Source organism: Phyllostomus discolor, chromosome 2 (genome assembly GCF_004126475.2).
Source record: "Phyllostomus discolor isolate MPI-MPIP mPhyDis1 chromosome 2, mPhyDis1.pri.v3, whole genome shotgun sequence".
NCBI lineage: Eukaryota > Metazoa > Chordata > Mammalia > Chiroptera > Phyllostomidae > Phyllostomus > Phyllostomus discolor.
The window spans coordinates 148759183-148779605 of NC_040904.2; the positions used below are offsets into that span (position 1 = coordinate 148759183).

Sequence of the window (20423 nt, forward strand, 5' to 3'; positions counted from 1 at the left end):
GACTCCATGTTCCACCCTGGGCATATCGGGGGATGTAGCCCATGTAAGAGCAGGGATGAATGTTACCCAGTATTGTATAAACTAAAAATAGTGCAGAATTGCATGTTAGCTATGAATGCACTTCTTTAATATCAATGCACACTACATGATGAAGGACTAGGAAAGATAACAAGCAAAAGAAAAATACCAATCATTTATGTAGGTCAAGGACAAAGCAAAAATGATCATTTTCTTGCCTTCTGTCTGAATTTTCTTCCATAATGTTTTCCTGTATAAAAGGATTATTGTACACATTTTCTTTTTAAAAAGAATTATTTTGCCCTGCCCAGGTAGCTCAGTTGGTTAGAGCATCACCCTGATATGCAAAGATTGTGGGTTCCATGTCCAGTCCAGTCAGGGCACATACAAGGAGCAACCAATGAATGCATACATAGATGGAACCACAGATTGATGTCTCTCTCTCTTTTTCTCTCTTTCTCTTTCCTCTCTCTCTAAAATCAATGAATAAATAATTTAAAAAAATATGTTGCCAATCTGCTCCACACCCCTGAAAGGAATTTTTTATTTCTAAATGGTATTATTATAGGGATTAGAGAATCTATGACCTCATCCTTCCTATTGTTCCAGAAAAATGGTTCTTTACATATATCTTTCATATGACACCTTGTCAATGCATCACACAAACTTGTATCTTTGTATGAGAATGTCTTTGATGAGCCATTAAGTACAAGGAAGAAAGTGTTTGTCAAAAGATAAGCCATTGATCTTGGCTAATTTCATATCTGAGGTGAGTGTAATATGTCAATTATTAACAAGGATGACTCAAGGGAAAAAAAAACTAAGGTGTGAAGAATGTTGGCAGCTGCAGGTATAATAGCTTATAAGGGTTCTTTCAAAAAATGAGGGTTCTTTCAATAAACAAGAGTTCATTATGACTCATGGCATCTTCATGACTGACATTGCTATTTTATATTTGGATCAACATTTTTCTTCATAAGTTTTAAAGAATGACCAACTCTCTGGTACATCCATTCATACATTTTGTGAGACCCTTTTGAACAATTCATGAATAGTCAAAAGACCACAGTGATTTAGTTTATAATATTTTAAAAAATAAAAGCATTTTAAATTATGATCTTACTTTTGCTATGAAGTGAAATCATGTTGTTTCAAGCTTGCGTATCATATAATTTAACATTTATGGTCAAAAGGTAGCATAGATAAGTGCAGAACCTGCATCCTCCCACAATCACATCAAAGTGACAACTGAACTACAGAACAACCATCATTCAGAACTACCTGAAGTCTGGCTGAGTGGGAGTCTTCCAACTAGGGAATTAATGAAGCCACATTGAGACTGGTAGGAGGGGCAGAGATGCAGAATGGGGCAGTCCTATATTCATGTGTGGTGGATAAAAATTGGAAGGATATCTTGGCTATAGAGGTCCCCATGAGAAGTGAAGGGTCCCAGCCCCAGATCAGGACCCCCAGCCTAGGGTTCCAGTGCCAGGAGGAGAAGTCCCCATGACTTCTGGCTGTAAAAACCAGTGAAGATTGTGGCTGAGTGAGACGGATGGCTCCTGGAATCCCAGGCAATTCCTCTGAAAGGGCCCATGCATGGACTTACTCAGACTCACTCCTCTGAGCTTCAGTGCTTAGGCAGCAGCTTAAAAGGAACCAGGGACATATGAGGAGTCCAGGATCTGGGTGATAGCTGGGGGATAGCTTTCTTCCAGACAGAAGTACTGGCAGAGGCCATTGTTTCTTTGATGAGCCTTCTACTCATAGAGCCTATAGTTGGGTACCATATCTAAGACTCCATCAACCTGGCTTATACTGTTTACCCCACCCTAGTGATTCTTTGAGGCCCTGCCCCACCTAACTTCCAGGCCCATCCAAGCTGTTTCCAGTGGCTTTTTCATGTGAATGGCCTGTCTTGGCTGATGCTTCAGATTTTTAAAAAGTCTCTCAAATAGCAGCATCTGGCCTCAGTGTGCCCCATACTTCTCACTAAGGGATCCCAGGCCCAGTACTAGCAGCAGCCCATTCTTTTTCCCATCTTGACCTCTCCTGAGCACCTTTAAGCCCAGCACAAGTAGCAGCCATCCACAAGCCATGTTGTAGCTAATGCCAGGGGCCTTGGCCTGCACTTCCTATAAGGCCCCAGAGCCAGTGCATGGTTCATAGCTTCAGACCACACTGAGGCATCACCACTCAACCACCTCCACAAGTGATACACTTAAGGGGTGGACTCAGCAGGCACCAGAGCCCTGCTGAAGTAAGTCCTGCTCTGTGGGGTGGGCCCTGCCCAGGTGATCCTTCATGGTGGTCAGTGACAACCAGTCTTTGCAGCTTATCAGCATGGGGGTAAATTTCTCCCATCAATGAACCAACTGCAATCAAGGCTCAACTATAAGAGGAGAGTGTATGCAGCATACATGGGGGGTGCATGTCAAGAATGCAGCTTGAATGATCAGGGAGGATGTGCCACTGGACCCTACAGAATACCTACTACATAAGGCCACTCTACCAAGCCTGTGAGACATAGCAGCTCTACCTAATATACAGAAACAAACATGGAGAGGCTGCTAAAATGAGGAGACAAAGAAACATGTCCCAAATAGTGAACAGAACACAAAAATCCACAAAATGAACTAAACAAAATGAAAACAAGCAATCTACTAAATGCAGAGTAAAAATACTGGGTATGAGGATGCTCAATGAACTTAGTGAAAACTTCAACATCATAAAAAAGGACCAGTCATAAATAGAGAATATACTAACTGAAATTAAGAATAATTTACAGAAAATCAACAGCAGAGTAGATGACACTGAGAATCAAATCAGCAATTTGGAATATAAGGAAGCAAAAACACCCAATCAGAAACAGAAGGAAGAAAAAAGAACTGAAAAATGAGGATAATGTAAGGAGCCTCTGGGACAACTTCAAGCATATCAACATTCATATCATGGGGGTGCCAGAATGAGAAGAGAGAGCACAAAATTGAAAACCTATTTGAAAAGATAATGACAGCAAACTTCCTTAACTTGGTGAAGGAAGTAGACATACAAATCCAAGAAGCACAGACAGTCCCAAACAAGATGATCCCAAAGAGGTCCACATCAAGACACATCATAATTAAAATGCTAAAAGTTAATGACAAAGAATCTGAAAAGCAGTTAGTTACCTACAAGGGAGCACACATAGGCTTGTCAGCTGATTTCTCAACAGAAACGCTGCAGGCCAGAGGGAGTGGCAAGAAACATTTAAAGTGATGAAAAGCAAGGACCTACAACCAAGATTAGTCTACCCAGCAAATCTATCATTTAGAATTGAAGAACACATAAAGAGCTTCTCAGACAAGAAAAAGCTAAAGGAGTTCATCACCACCAAATGAGCATTACATAATAAGTTAGAGTATTTTTTAAGGAGAAGAAGAAAAAAAGATAAAAATTTGAACAATAAAATGGCAATAAATACATATATATCAACAACTAAATCCAAAAAAACAAAATAAAAGAGCAAGCAAAATAGAAACAGGCTCATAGATACAGAGAACATTTGGATGATTGCCAGAGGGGAGGGTGGTTGGGGGGGATGGATGAAAAAGGTAAAATACAAATTGGTTGTTACAGAATAGTTATGGAGATGTAAAGTACAAGATAGGGAATAGTTAATATTCTAATAACTATGTATGGTGTCAGATGGATGTGAGATTTATTGGATGATCACTTAGTAAGTTCTGTAATGCTAAATCACTGGGGTGTACATCTGAAACTAATATAATAATATATGTCAATTGTAATTTAAAAATAAAAGGTGATTTAAAAATACAATTTGAGGAGGTACCTTATTTATGTCTTTGCTATGATGAAATTTTATTACTTTTAAATTTTATTGCATTGGAACCAATGGATCATTGGAGTTAGACAATCAGTATACTAATACTATCAGGATAGAATTTTATCTCTATGAACTCCTATAGATTGAATTCATATTGATACATATACACTCTTCAGTATCATATGAGTCACTTTTATTGTTAGTATTGCTTTTAAAAAATATGGAGTGGATGCAATGTGAAATTTTAAAGACATTTCTCACCCATATCCTGGGAAGATACTAAGCATATGAATATATATAAACATCATGATTACTTATATGTGAATTTCTGCTTTTGTCTTTCAAATATTCTCCATTCTATTTGTTGGTAAACTTAATAATGTAAACCAAGAAGAAAAATTATTGCTTTAGACTTACATCTGAAAGGTAAAAAAGATTTTTTCCCATTTCTATAGCTTGGGGAGAGATAAAGTCAGTAGGTTCAATGAAGTGCAGTAATTTTGAGACTAGTCAGCTGGTTGGACCAGCAGCCAGATGAAGTCCAACTGAGCTGAACCTCTGTCTCTCTGGCATCATTTGGAGTGCAAGACTCCAGTAAGAAATGTATTTTGAAGTCAATTTACATTAAGTTGCTCAGTTTCTCAGTTATCACCACTGCTGCTGTGGATTTTATAATGGAGATGATTTATAGCCAAAGTAACATGGAAATTAACTTCTTCAGTTTCACTTTTCTCCGTAGAAGAAGAATACCATCTTTTTGTCAGGGGCACCATTTGTCTCCCAGGTACCACCATGGTTTGAAACCTGGGGGTCATTTTTGAACCTTCCATTGCCTTCCAGGCATTCATCAAGTTTTCTCCATTTATCTTCATCTCCAAGACTCTCCATATACACTGTCTAGTTCAGTCTTCTATCTTTTCACACCTGTATTACAGCAACAGCCTCTGAGCTGGTCCTTTTTGCCTTTGACCTCTTATTTCTTCAATTAGTACCGTAGGTTTCTGCCAGATTAATCATCCTAATTTACCACATTTTGTTTTATATAATGTGTACTTTTTTGCCCAAAATTTTGAGGGAAAAATAAGGATGTGCATTATACACGGGTAGCACTAATTCCATATCTATATAAATGTTTTAAGTATATTTTATTGATTATTACAGTTTTCCTAATTTCCCCCCTCTGCCCTGCACCCCACAACCCTTCAGCTTCCCCCCTTTAGTTCATGTCCATGGGTTGTGCATATAAGTTCTCTGATTTCTCTGTTTCCTATACCATTCTTAACTTCCCCCTGTCTATTTTGTACCTGCCAATTATGCTTCTTATTCCCTGTACCTTTCCCCCCATTCTTCCCATCCCCCTCCCCACTGAAAACCCTCCATGTGATGTCCATTCTTTTATTCTATTCCTGTTCTAGTTGCTTGCCTAGTTTTTGCTTTCATTTGTTTTCTTGCCTTTTCAGGTTCAGTAGTTGATAGTTGTGAGTTTGTTGTCATTTTACTGTTCATAGTTTTGATCTTCTATTTTTTAGACAAATCCCTTTAATATTTCTTATAATAAGGGCTTGGTGATGATGAACTCCTTTAGTTTTATGTTGTCTGGGAAGCACTTTACCTGCCCTTCCATTTTAAATGATAGCTTTGCTGTATAGAGTAATCTTGGATGTAGGTGCTTGCATTTCATGACTTCAAATAGTTCTTTCTTGTCCCTTCTTGCCTGCAAGGTTTCTCTTGAGAAATCAGCTGATAGTCTTATGGGAACTCCTTCATAGGTAACTCTCTCCTTTCCTCTTGCTGCTTTTAAGATTCTCTCACTATGTTTAATCTTGGGTAACCTAATGATGATGTGCCTTGGTGTGCTCCTCTTTGGGACTCTCTGGGCTTCCTGGACTTCCTAGAAGTCAATTTCTTTCTCCAGATTGGGGAAATTTTCCTTCATTATTTGTTCAAATAAGTTTTCAACTTCTTGCTCTTGCTCTTTTCCTTCTGGCACCCCTATGATTCTGATATTGGAATGTTTATAGTTGTCCCAGAGGTTCTTAAGCCTCTCCTCATTTTTTTTAATTCTTATTTCTTCATTCTGTTCTGGTTGGATGTTTAGTTCTTTCTTTTGTCCCAGATTGTTTATTTGAGTACCAGTTTCCCTGGTTGCCTTGCCATGGTGAATGTCTAAAGCTCATCCCCTTACAATGTAACAAGTGCACCAAAACAAAGAAATATGACCCAAATGAAAGAACACATCAAAACTCCAGAAAAAGAACTGAGTGATGAGGAGATAGCCAACCTATCAGATGCAGAGTTCAAAACATTGGTGATCAGGATGTTCACAGAACTGGTTGAGCTTGGCTGCAAAATAAAACAACAAATGAAGGCTACCCAAAGTGAAATAAAGCAAAATATACAGGGAACCTACAGTGAATGGGAAGGAAACTGGGACTCAAATCAATGATTTGGAACAAGAGGAAGAAATAAACATCCAATTGGAACATGATGAAGAAACAAGAATTCAAGAAAAAAATGAGGAGAGGCTTAGGAACCTCCAGGACAACTCTACATGTTCCAATATCTGAATCATTGGGGTGCCAGAAGGAGAAGAGGAAGAGCAAGAAATCAAAAACTTATTTGAAAAATTAATGAAGGAAAACTTCCCCAGTCAGGCAAAGGAACTAAACATCCAAGTCTAGGATGATCAGAGAGTCCCTAAGAAGTTGGATCCAAAAAGAAACACACCAAGACACATCATAAGTAAGTTACCAAAGATTAAAGATAATGAGAGAATCTTAAAAGCAGCAAGAGGAAAGGAGAGAGTTACTTACAAAGGAGTGCCTGTAAGACTATCAGCTGATTTCTCAAAAGAAATCTTGCAGGCAAGAAGGGGCTTGAGAACCAAGTCATCACCAGTTTAATTCCCAGTCAGGGCATGTGCCTGGGTTGCACACCATTTCCCCAGAATGGGATGTGCTAGAGAAAACCATACATTGATGTTTCACTCCTTCTCGTCCTTCCTTCCTTCCTTCCTCTCTCTCTAAAAATAAGTAAATAAAATCTTAAAAAATAAAATAAATTAATTAAAAAGAAAAAAAAGAAGGGGCTTGAAAGAAGTATTTGAAATTATGAGAGGCAAGGACCTACATCCAAGATTACTCTATCCAGCAAAGCTATCCTTTAGAATGGCAGGGTAGATAAAGTGCTTTTCATATAAAGTAAAGTTAAAGGACTTCTTCATTACCAAGCCATCATTATATGAAATATTAAAGGAACTTATCTAAGAAAAAGAAGATAAAAATATGAACAGTAAAAAAAGACATCAAACTCACAGTTGGTAACAACCACACCTAAAATAAAAGCAAACTAAGCAAACAACTAGAACAGGAACAGAACCACAGAAATGGAAATCACATGGAGAGTTAGCAACAGGGGAAGGGGAGGAGGAGAGAGGGGGAAAAGGTACACAGAATAAGTAGCATAGATGGTAGGGAGAAAATAGACAGGGGGAGGGCAAGAATAGTGTGGGAAATGTAGAAGCTAAAGAACTTGTGACACATGGACATGAACTAAAGAGGGGAAGGTGGGTGGGAGGGGATGTGCATGGTGGAGGGGAATGAAGGGGGTAATGGGACAACTGTAGTAGCATAATCAATAAAATATATTAAAAAAACAAATACTAAAGGGACTTATCTGAGAAAAAGAAGATAAAAAACTATGAACAATAAAATGACAAGAAACTCGAAAATATCAACAACCTAAAAAAATCTAAAAAACCAAAACAAATACTAAGCAAACAACTAGAACAGAAACAGAATTAGGGAAATGGAGATCACAAGGAGGGTTATCATCAGGGAGGTTGAGGCAGGGGAATGGTGGGGGGAAATGTACAAGGAATAAGAAGCATAATTGGTAGGCACAAAATAGACAAGGGGAAGTTAAGAATAGCATAGGAAATGGAGAAGCCAAAGAACTTAATGTCCAACCCATGGACATGAACTAGGGAGGAGGTGCTAGAGGTGGAGAGGTGCAGGGTGGAGCAGGATAAAGGAGAGAAAAACTGGTACAATTGTGACAGCATAATCAATAAAATATACTTTAAAAAAGAAAAAAAAAGATTTTATACATGTACGTCCCTCTGTTTGGAATGTGTGTCCCCCTTGTCTTTGTCTAATCAACTTTTACCTTTACAACAGAGATAAGATACCACTTCCACCTACAGTTTCTTCATTAGCAAAGAGGAGTCAAGTTCAACCTCACAGGTAATGAGGTATCAGATGACCGAATGCGTAAGGAAACACTAAAAAGAAATGACTGGGCCACACTATAAAAAGAAATTGTTGCCGTTTCTCCTTCAATGTTTTTGTTTCCGTCCTGCAGCTTTACAGCTTTTCTTTCTTTTTGTAAATCTTCACAAGTAAATGTGTAAAAGAGCATGTGTTTTGGTCAAAGTCCTTCCTTTCCCTGGCCTTAGTGCACTCTGCTGTGTGCCTGTTCTCTGCAAGAGGTTCCCTGAGGAAGGTGAGATAGTGTGGTGGGAAAATGGGCAGATCTTGGAGCCAGAAAAATGAGAATACTTATTCCAGACTCATTAACCTGACTCCATTACAAGCCATGTGATCTTGAGGTCAATTAACCTCTCTGAGCTTTTTGCTTCCTCCTCACTAAGGTTGCTGCAAGGATGAAGTAGGATGATACAGGCAAAGGTGCTTAATAAATATTGATGGCTGCTGCTTTTTTAATCAGTCCCACATTCTGATTTTGTTTTTGCAGTGTCCCCATACTCTGCTGCTTCTGGCTGTGCCTTTTCACAATCCATCATAGGCCCCTTCTATCCTGAAAAGGGGAAACCCTACCCCATTCACAATTTGCCTTCCCATAGCTTCCACCCCTTAGCTTCTCCAAAGAGTTTAATCTACTTTCCAAAGTTAACCTTCATTTCACCTCACAAGACTACAAGAAGTTTATTTTACTTCTCATTCCACAACATTCATGTTCTCTTTCAAGTATCTGTCTATCTGCTGTGACTGTCATGCATGTGATTTATCATAGCACTGGCAGATGACTCGATGTGGGGAGTGTTCGTGCATGAGGTCTTGCATGATGTATGCACATTCTCCGCTTCTTCAGAGTCATATATGATTCTGAAGACAATGCTCTAATTTGAGTTCTCTTCTTATAAACACTGCGTAGAACGGGCTTTATCTCTGAAAGTAATTTTCTTCTAATGTTTAAATGAAGTGGGAGGACAAGGCAAAACTTCTTGTAACAATGCATTGGGTGCTGGTTTGTACTTGGTTCCTTGAAGTGAACTCTTAATGTCATAGACATAATCTTTGATCCCTTTCTAAGTCCACCTCCATCCCACAAAATATACCAGCACTTTTGTGATGAAATAAAACAAACCAAAACCATGGTGTATTTTTGTTAAGTAGGTTTGTAATTTCTTTTTCTGGAGGGTATTTTACTGGATGAAATAATGTCACTAATACTAAAACCATTACTTTCTTTGTTTTTAAACCCCTTTGATCCTTTAATCTTATCCTCTTGGCTACCTCACCTTGTTTTCTTTGTGTCTGCCCACACCTCTTTGTCTTCTGTTACTTCCTTCCCCTTCTTTATCCGGGGGTTGGAAACCCAATAGGCTTCTGGATATTCACAGGAGGAAACTGCTGCTGGTTCTAGGCTTGCTTTACTTTCTGCTCAGCACTGTGAGTCCCACCGTCTCCTCCTCACCCATTCCTCTTGCTTGCTTTTTGGACTATGATCAGCAGTGCTCTACTATAAAGGGTCGGGGTGAAGTGACTGACATTTCACAGGGGCCAGAGGTGGGGTCTGTAGTCCTGAAACTGGTAGGACAGTAAGGGGCACGGGCAGATCATGTTCCAGGCAGGAATTATACATTCTTCATAGATTTTAAAAAATAGTCTGATACATTGAAGGTGAATATTAGCTAATTGGGGAATACAGATAGCACTGAAGGTATGTCTCATTCTCCTTTCATTTTCTATTTGCCACACTACTATTTTTGTGATTGTGCATACTCCACAATTAATTTTGGTAGTGTAGACTTGAAATAAAAACCAACATGTATTAAATAATATCCTGGTTAACTGGATATGTCATTTTCTTCGATCACTTTGAACTTTGCTAATGACACGCTTGAACATCATTAATGGCTATCAGCAAATAAAGCAAAGATTTTTTAGTAGATAAATTTTTTAACCACTAATATAAGGTGTGAGGGTAAGGGAGGGTTAAGTTTGGAGTTTCCCTCAAATCACTGTAATCTGACCCTAGTCCTGAAATGACTATAATGCCAAAAGTTTCTTGGTGAAATACAACTCACTGTGAATTCTGATTACATTTCCTATTCCCTTCCAAAAAAACAGAAAGGAAATTAAGTTATGTTTGATTACATTACAAAATCCAGTTGGTGTCCGGGCAGTCATGACCACGTCGGAGGCCAAACATGCACATTGCACAGGGCTGGCTCCAGGCTACAAGGCTCAGCCCATGGGCTTGACCTCCGCTTCTTTAGCTGAGCAATTTGTAAGCATCGGGAGAGAGTTAAAAGAACACAACTGTACCTATCTGTTTTCATTATGAACAAAGCAAAAATATCTTTTGTTTATGTGGAATAAATGGAAAATTACATCTCTTGAAACTTGAGTACAATCTGTTTCTTCCTCACAGCAGTGTTACCAATTTCAATATATCAAGTTTCTTAAACATTACTCAATGAAGCCAAGTTTATATGAGTGGAACAAAGTATACCAGTGATCTATTTCAGTAGTTCTCAATCATTTTGTCTTGTACGCCCCTTTGTTAGTATCACAGGACACTAAAAAAGTTGATTTCTAAAATGCATTGGCTATAAAAATCACCTGAGAATTTTGTTAAAATGGAGTTTTAAATTATGGCAGAGAAGAGGCCCAAGGTCCTGCATATTAGAAGCTGCTGATGCTGCTGGACCACATTTGAATACCAGGGTAACACAGCATGTGGCCTCCTAACTTTACCTGTCCCAGGTTGTTGGTAGAATTAATAGACAGATGTAAGCTGTTTCAATGAAACACAAACAAGGCAACCCTGATGTTTATTTCATATTCTAAGAACAATATTAGTTCATACTGGATTACAAAGTATGGATTTTGTTATTATTTTATGTTTAAAAAGAGTTCAGGAGAATATCTATATATCACCTGAAAGAATGTTTCAGGACACTAGTTTTCCTGATCTTCATTTAAGAAGCTCTTCACTCTATAATGAAACCTGTTAGAAAACACTAATATTCAGATTTAATTGTTCTGGGGTGCAAGACCCTCCAGATGATTCTCTGTTTAGAAGTTACAAAGCCAGGCAAGTATTTAGGGGTGATGCAATCACTCCTCCAGGCAGGGTGGAGTGCTTCTTAGAGAGTGCACATTTATTACAAGGAAATTAATAACATCAATAAAAATAGTGTGAATTCAAGAGAGAGGCAAAGAGAGGAGCCATTATGTGAAGGATGAAGGTCTAAGGGTCACAGCAATCCAAGAAGAGCTGGGTAACCAAACAGAGGTCTCTCAGGTATGGGCACCATGGATGAGACAGGTCTTACCCTCTTCATTACTAATACTAAAACATAAGTAGCATGAAGGCTTAGTAATGGCATGGAAAATGAATGGACAGGGGATAAGGAATGAATGTTTGGAATGGCATTAGACTCAAAATTAATGCTTAAAAGCAGAAGAAATACTATTAAACAACTTAAATCTGGGACAATATTAACATTTGAAAGGGACTCACTATTGCCCAGACCTACAAACTGGATAGGGGGCACCTTTGCCTGGTACAGTTTGGTGTCTGTGTAGTTAGTGGTTAAGTCTATGCTTTCTTGTCAAATCTGGATTCTTGTATCAAAGCAGCACAAAAAATGTAAATGATGACTTCTGGTCAAGATGGAGGTACAGGTAGACACAATTTGCCTCCTTGCACAACTACAGAGAGAATTGCAACTGCTTCTCAAAACAAATAACAATCAGAACTGGCAGAAAATTGAACCGTATGGAAGTTTGACAACCAAGGATTTAAAGACACCACATTCATCCAGACAGGTAGGAGAGGCAGATTCATGGAGACACAGTGTGGCATGGATAGGTGGTACCCACAGTAGAACTGAGGGACCCACATTCATGTGTGGTGGATAAAAACTGGGAGGGATACCTTGACAGTGAGTGATCCCAGCCCCAAGGCAGACTGCATAGCCCAGGGTTCCAGCACTGGAGAGACAAATCCCCATAACTTGTGGTTGTAAAAACCAGTGGGGGTTGAGGTGGCGGAAGAAACTACCAGATTTTCAGGAGAGTTAATTGGAGGGCCTATGCAAACCCATCCACTCTGGGACTCAGCACCAGGGCAACAGCTGGAAAGGTACCAGTCACATATGGGAGTGGGTGAAGTGATTGGAAAAAGGATGAGTGTAGGGCAAATTTCAAGAAGCCAGGCAGCAGCATTGTCCCCTCCCCAAGCCCTCCCCCCACACAAAACCACAAAGCAGTGAAGTGGGTTGCCCCACCCTGGTGACTACCTAAGCCCCCACCCCACACAATTTACAGGTACTTTTACAGGGAGCCAAAACAGCTCCACCTAATACACAGAAACAAACACAGGGAGGCTGCCAAATTGAGGAGGCAAAGAAATATGGCTCAAATGAAAGAATAGAACAAAACCCCAGAAAAAGAACTAAATGAAACAGAGACAACCAGCCTGTCAGAGGCGAAGTTCAAAACACTGATGATCGGGATGCTCAAAGAGCTCACTGAGTATGGCAAAAACATAAGGGAAGAAATGAAGGTCACACTAAATGAAATAAAGAAAAATCTACAGGGAAGCCAATAGTGGAGAGGATGAAGCAGAGAATCAAATCAACAATTTGGAACACAGGAAGGAAAAAGCATTCAATCAGAACAGCAGGAAGAAAAAAGAATTGAAAAAATGAGGAGAGGCTTAGGAGATTCTGGGACAACTTCATATGTACCAACATCTGAATCATAGTGGTGCTAGAAGGAGAAGAGGAAGAGCAAGAAATTGAGAACTAATTTGAAAAAATAAAGAAAGAAAAATTTCCTAAGTTGGCAAAAGAAATAGACATGCAAGTCCAGGAAGCACAGAGAATACCAAACAATTTGGACTCAAAGAGTACCATACCAAGACATATCATAATTAAAATGCCAAAAGTTAAAGATAAAGAAAGAATCTTAAAAGCAGCAAGAGAAAAGTGGTTAGTTATCTGCAGGAGAGTTCCCATAAGACTATCAGCTGATTTCTCAAAAGAAACTTTTGGAAAGAGAAGGAGATATTGTGCCATGCTGTCTGTAGTGAGGGAGAGTCTATGTGTCCTCCTCTGAGGATTTGGCCATATGGCCTGAGCAGACATGAGGGTGCAGCCATGTGGTTTGAAAGGATGTAGAAGGCCCTCCTGTCCCTATGCCTCTGCCCTGCCAACCCACCATGAGGTCTGGTGTGCAAGAAGTTGCCACATGGTTTTGGATTAAGACCTGGAGTAAGAAAGAGGAGACCTACCAGGAAACCTGCCTGGAGAACATGGCAGCACGGCTGATGGTGCTGGGAATTTCAGAGACCTGCCCAACTAAACACAGATTTGTGTGAGACACCTGGAATGCTGAACTGTGACCAGGAATGCTGAGCCGTGGACTTCTGCTTTTCTGAAAGATGGTACCTCTGACTGGCATATTCTGAAACTGGTCTAGTTGGCAAAGGGAGGCAGGGTTGTGTATCTTGGGGTGTTTTAAAGGGGAGTAGAACTTAATGGCAGAAATCTACCCACATTCTGAATCTGTATAACCTTTAAATAAGCAAACCCTTTCCTTTTTCACCAAATTCTTGTATCGGGAACCACTCTTCTTGGCAGTGGGCAATCAGACCCCACAGCTGTTCCAAAACACCATAGGTAGGGTTCTGTAACAAATTCACAACTATCAACAACTGAATCTTAAAAAATCCCAAAAGCCAAGCTAAGCAAACAACCAGAACAGGAACATAATCATCAATATGGAGATCATTTGGAGGGCTATCAGCTGGGAGGGAGAGCAGGAAGAATGGGGGAAAAGGTGCAGAAATTAAGAATCATAATGGGTAGGTACAAAATGAACAGGGGGATTTCAAGAATAATATGAAATGGAGAAGCCAAAGAACCTATATGCCTGACCCACGGACTTGAACTAAGGGTGGGGGACTGCGGGAGGAAGGGGAGTACCAGGCAGAGGGAGGTAAAGGGGGAAAATATGGGACAACTGTAAGAGCATAATCAATAAAACATATTTTAAGACAGATAAGTGAGAAAAAGTGGTATATGGCAGCACACATGGCCAACATTCAGCACCTCGCATGGGTCTGTTTGAGCGCTGGATGAAGGGACCCCAGACAAACAAGACATAACCAGCTGATACAATCCAGCATGCACCGGGGGCCAAGAGTCTCTCTAGATACCTCAATTTGGATGTGATAAGCATCATACTCGAAAGTTAACCCTTGGCTCTTTTACAGGGAATACATACTTATAAAGTTTCAAAGGTAATTGTTTTTGTGAACCAGAAACCAAATGCAAGAGACACCTGGTGAATAGTAAATATCTAGACGTTAAGAAACTAAATCTGAACACCTTTATCAGAGAGGCACCACCCAGTTCGGGTGAACAAAAGATTCATGGTTTTCTTTTTCTCAAAGAGTTCACTTCTGTGTGTGTTCTGGTTGTGCTCTTCTTTCAACTGATAGTGGCTTTTGGTTACAAACTCTTATCCTTCTATCTTCTGCCTGCCTCACAGCTGTTTAAAGTTCCTATTGGCCACCGCTATTATCTCACTTTCAATTCAGCCACGAGACCCTATGCTGCCCTTACACAGACAACCCAACTGGAGAGCACTTGCTTCTCTGACTGCTCCTTTCCTTCAGGAAAAGACTCGTGCAACAAAGGAGGAGTGATACTGTTATGTCATTAAGGAGCTCCTGAAAATGCAACAGACCTGTCCCATGTCACAAAGGGGCCCTTGTGGGCTTGTTTATCTATAGGATGGTGAAAACCTAGGAAGTCACTTTGTTTGACTGGAGTGAAAAGCTTCAAAAGGTCTCAGGCACAGATTTGCTTTCATTTAAAGAATAAAAAAAGATCAAAGGAAGAAAGTATCATCTCCAAATCTCACGTTCCTCCTTCTCTCCTGTCACCTCAACAAAAGGCATTAAGCAAACTCTGTGTAATTATTAACTGGTGGAATTTTTACAGTGGTTTTCAACTAGAGTCTGCAATATTTATTTGCCTTTCCTATGCATTTATCTCCCTCATCATTCTGGACCAGAAGTCAGTATTTTGTTTGATGGAGGAGGCCCTACCATGTGGGTGAAAGGAGAGCACATATTACACCTGTGTATGCCAGAAAATCACACAATATACTGTAAACAGTTATACGTGCTGATGAGACAAAGATTTACTGACCAAATACTCATGCCATGGTCTTGCCAAATAATCACTGTAAACAGTTGCTTACAATCCAAGCCCCAAAACATCTGAGAACTAACTTTTATTTATTCAGAGTTTTAAATCAGTGGAGGGTGGAAACTCGTGCTGGAAAAGTTGTGGATTCAGAGTAGGGAACACCAGCACCACTGCTGGGTGTGTTTGTGTGTATGTGTCTGTGTGTTGTGTGTCCATGAATCTTTGTGTGATGTGTGAATCTGAGAACCTGAGGGGGGTGCGTGTATCTCTGGGATTGTTTGTGTGTCTGTGTGTGGTGACGGGGAAGCACTTGGTTTGTAGACCTGGGCAGCAAGGCTTTAAGATGGTAACACTTTTAGATCTTAGCTTATAGATTTGAGAACCCCTGACGTACATACGGAACTTAAAAATTTAAGTTTTTATTCGATCTAGCAAATTTCATTACAACGCAGCTCAGATCATCTAAAAAACAGAATAAACTGAAGATGGAAAGATGTCTAGATTGTGACACCCCCTTTTCTAGATAAAACGAGAAAATAATTCCTGATTTCAGTTCAGGAACTTCAAATTGCAGGGGAATGTAGGATGAGATGGCAGAAGTACACATTCTGCCCTGAGGTACCAGCATATATAAGAGGTTTTTGACTAGAGGTGTTATGATTAAGCCTCTGCCCTAAACACCCGAATTCCAGCACTAGTCCCTCCCACACATACTGTTCAATGAGGGTGCGAAGAACTGCTGCTCTAATGGAAGCTCTTTCACAGCTTAGGGCCCCCAGTCAAGGAATCTACTGAAATCCTCACTGGGACATTTCAATGCTCCTTCCCAAACTGATCCTGAAAACATTTTGCAATTTCAACTATACTTACAGGGACTGAAGGCTTCGCAAATTCTGTAGCGCTTCCGTGGGAACCTGCCTTAGGTGATTATTCTGCAGCATGCTGCACATTAAAACAAATAAAAAGAAATATTAAAGAAAGTTAACCATAATGAACAATAACTGGCCCTAGCAGCCAGGCCCTATTCTAGGTGTCAGGGAAACAGCAGAGCATCAGACAAAGCCTCGGCCCTTGGGGGGCTCAAGTTCCTTTGGGGAGTAACAGATAATTAAAATGAATGAATCAGTATATAACATCAGACAAGTGATAAGTTCTATGAATAAAAAACAAAGCATGGATTTGGGATAGGTGGTAACAAAGAGGGAGAATTTTTTCTTAAAGGTGGTTATGGAAGGTCTCTTTTAGTAGCTGATATTTGATTAGCGACCAGAATACCTGGGAGAGCTACTGAGGAAGTGGGAAGAGCAAGTGCAAAGGACCTGAGGTTGGAGCTTGTGTTACTTGTTAAAGGAGCAGCAAAAGATCAACTGTAACTGGGGAGGAATGAGTGAGAGCAAGAGATTGGGAGAGAGAACCTGAGGCTATCACATGGAGAGCTTGCAGGCCATGATAAACCTTTATTTTAAATTTGATGAGAAACTCTCAGTGAAGGGGTTAAGTGGGAAATAATGGGATCTTATTTACATTTTTAAAGGATCACCCGGGTGACTATATAGATTAGACAAAATGGAAATAAGAATAATAGTAGGAGGCGACTAAAGATATTCTCCCTTCTTGTTCATGGTCATATTTTGATATTACATTCTTTTTGTGAAGTATTTCACCTTTGCTCACCTAGGTTCAACAGTTCTTTTCAGAACATGAGGACTACAGAATGGAGACACCTGGCCACAATGCAATAAAAATGTATCATTGCTAGTGGGGAAATAGCATGGAAAAAATTCCCATTAGATTCCTTATATTTTGCTACCTTATTCATGAAATAACACAATAATGTTACAGCCGCTCCCATCCCCCTGAGTATTTCATGGTCCAAGTAAGCCAGAGGCAAAAGACTATTTTAGGAAAGCAGACACTCTAAAGAAAATGTTCTGCCTATTAGGTCACAAACTTATATTTGGATTTCAGGAACAATTTGCCTGGTTCCCCCATCTCCTGAAGTTTCTTTTCAGTAGGTGACTAGCTGGGGTTCAGCTCCATGAATGTCTAACTGGTAAGGAATTTCTGCTTACTGTACAATTCTCAGGTTGCATGCTGTATGGTATGACTAAGGTATGGCATGGGTTCTTGAACCTGAATACCTCTTCCCTGTCACTGGCAGTGTTGCCTGAGGCAAATCACTGAATCTCTCCCGGCCCAGTGACCAGTAATTATATCTATACCCCACCCACCTGGGCTTATTGTGACCATCCAATGAGTTAAAGTAAGTACAACAATATCTGCCGAATAGTAAGCAATCAATAAAGTTTGGCTCTTTGTGTATGAATTGATGAACCCCTTCTCAAAACTAATGGTAGAGTAAGATTGTACTGAATGTGACATTTTAATTGAGAAAATAAAATCAGCAACAACAACAACAATACAACCTATGCCAGTGTTTCTCAAATTTTAGGGTACCTCAAAATCCACTGAAAGCTTTAAGTCATGGTTTGCTGGGCCCCACCCCCAAAGTTTACTGTTCGGTAGCTCTGGGTAGGGGCCAGAGATTTTGCATCTCCAACAAACTCCCAGGTGATGTTGGTGCTGCTGGGCAAGGCACCACACACTGAGGCCCACCCCATGCTATGCTAAGTATTTCTGATGGAATATTTCCACATGTGCTTGAGGCTGGCTACATTGAGCTTGGAGATAAGTCCTAAATTTTAAGTATTGGGAAGCAAATCATTTAAGTTCCTTGACCCTTGATCTTCTATCTATTTAATGGGAATAAAATAATATCTGATTAATAAAGTGTTTGAGAATTAAAGTATAAATGTGTTTATTATACTTTAATAAATACATAAGAGCTCATATACAATAAGGTATGAAAGATATTTGGAGGTCATAAAATGTATGCTTTTCTCACCATGGCTGAGATTCTGTTTTCTAAGGAATGTAACTGTGTCACTTGTATTGCAATAGTTTTATTCAAATAATTTCATTATGTTAAACTGGAATTCAACTAACATTTCATAAATTGTTATGAAGAGTCTCAAAATATATTAATTCTTTACAAAGTCAAGTTTGAGGGAGATCTCACATTTCACTGGTCAATTAGGAATTTGGAAAGACTGTAGCTTGAATTCTGTATGTTGCATAATTTACCTGAACATCAAAAATTTACATTTCTGTTATTTTATACCTTTCTGAGTCATTTTATTATATGACTTTACCTTCATAGAAATGTTTTCTACACCATACACTATTGAATGAGGAATTTTGTGATAAGATACAGATAATAAACTTAATCAATGTTTAAACTTTGTAGGTAGTATATTACTGGTACAGTGTATATTGAATTGTTCTTCTATACTTTGCTGACCAGTGAAATTATTAATATGTGGTCTTCCTAAAATATTGTAAAACTGGGGTAGAAGACAGTAGATATTTAGATTGTTTTCCTCATTAAAGAGTTTCAAAATTTCTCAGTAACTTTATATATATGGCCTCAGAAAATGGAACTTAAACTTTATTAATAAGTCTTAAAGCTACTTTTGACTTACCTCCCAATTTAATTTTTTTGCATTCTTTTTTAAAAATTTTATTTTAATTGTTGTTCAAGTACAGTTTTCTGTCTTTTATTCCCATCCCAGCCCACCCCCAACAATTTAATTTTTTAACTACTTCTACCAGTAAAACACCAGAAATCTAATTTAAAAAACAATTTAAGTCCTGATTTTTCCCTAAATAAAGAACTCTTGTTTAATTACTTTCAAATGACAAAACAAGAGCAAGATACCTATCTCCATTGCATTCTTATAAGTCTCCAGTGAGTTAATTAGAAAATTGTATTTTTGTTTAAGATATTCCAGTGGGAGACAAAACAATTAAAGGGTTTACAGCACCATGGAGTGCAATTAAAACAGAAAGCATTCCCAACATGTCTGCGGATTTCTTTTGCAAATACTCTTTTATTCAGTACATTGGATATAAGTAGAATGTACACGAACTGAATATGGGTTTAGCCACTTATAACTTCATTTTTTTCATTCACATATGGGGAGGAAAACAAAATGAAACACTTTCTCTAGAGACAAAGGATGACTTCATAGTTTCTTAATTTCTTTCCCTGAAGAGCTTTAAAATATTCAGTATTCCATACAACATCCCCATGTGACTGTAACAGTACAATTTTTTTTGTTACCTTTTCTGCTAACAGGACTATGTAAGAATATGGGCAGTGAGTGAAGCAGAGGGAGAGGAGATAGTATATTGAATGAGGACTTTGTAACAACTGATGGCTTGATCCTTAGGCATTTCTTCTGCCTAACCGTCCTGTGTGTAGGTATCAGGAAACTACCAAGGCTCTATTCTGGGCCTGTGTGGGAATGAGGAAACTTTGGCTAACTGTGACCTTTCTACTGCTTACTTTTACCCATCACCTCTGCAAGGTTTGGTTCTGGTAGAGGGTGGTAGAAAAGGAGCCATTCTTTAACCAAATGGCCTACATGAAACATGAACCTTTGTTGAAGATAGCATGGTTCAGAATCCCACTGGTCTGGGTATTTTGGAATACAGAACCAATAACTTATTTTTTTATGAAGGTCAATATTTACAGGGATAATAATCTTAAACATCAGCAACCTTCTAGAGCTCACAGTAACAAGTTTGTTTATTAAATAGTCTGAGCCAAGGATGGCTGCTTCTCTCTGCATTGCCCATCTCAATGGATTGCATTACTATTATCTTTCTCTCTTTTTTCCCTGTATGCTCTCCTTACCCTCCTTATACTGGTCAGGGTCCCAAACAAATATTAATTTTATATTGTTTTTCTCACCATGAGACAATATAATCAGTTATTTCTTTCTCCCCATGACTGTTGGGCTTTATAAAACATTTGAGAGTTTCCATGAGGGTAAGGGCAGGTCTGTCTTGTTCAGCATTTTACCTCCAGCACTGTGGTTCTCAGTGCTTTTCAACTCAATTTTCCCTCTAACAATAAATATTCTGTAATACTTCATCTATTATACTAGATAAAGTTCATAAAAATATAACCTGTCTACATATATCTTTTAAAAGAAAAAAGTCAACATAGTGTACTGCTCTAACTGTATTATAGAGAAG

The 20423-nt window shown here is 39.0% G+C and overlaps 1 protein-coding gene across 1 annotated transcript in view; it reads right to left on the reverse strand.

Annotated features, from left to right (window-relative positions):
- LGR5 (leucine rich repeat containing G protein-coupled receptor 5) overlaps positions 1-20423 on the reverse strand; it is a 144822-nt gene that overhangs the window by 48566 nt on the left and 75833 nt on the right. The window contains exon 4 of the mRNA XM_028531842.2: positions 16191-16262. Within this exon, the coding sequence (XP_028387643.1) occupies positions 16191-16262 (72 nt within the window). The remainder of the gene's footprint in view (positions 1-16190; positions 16263-20423) is intronic.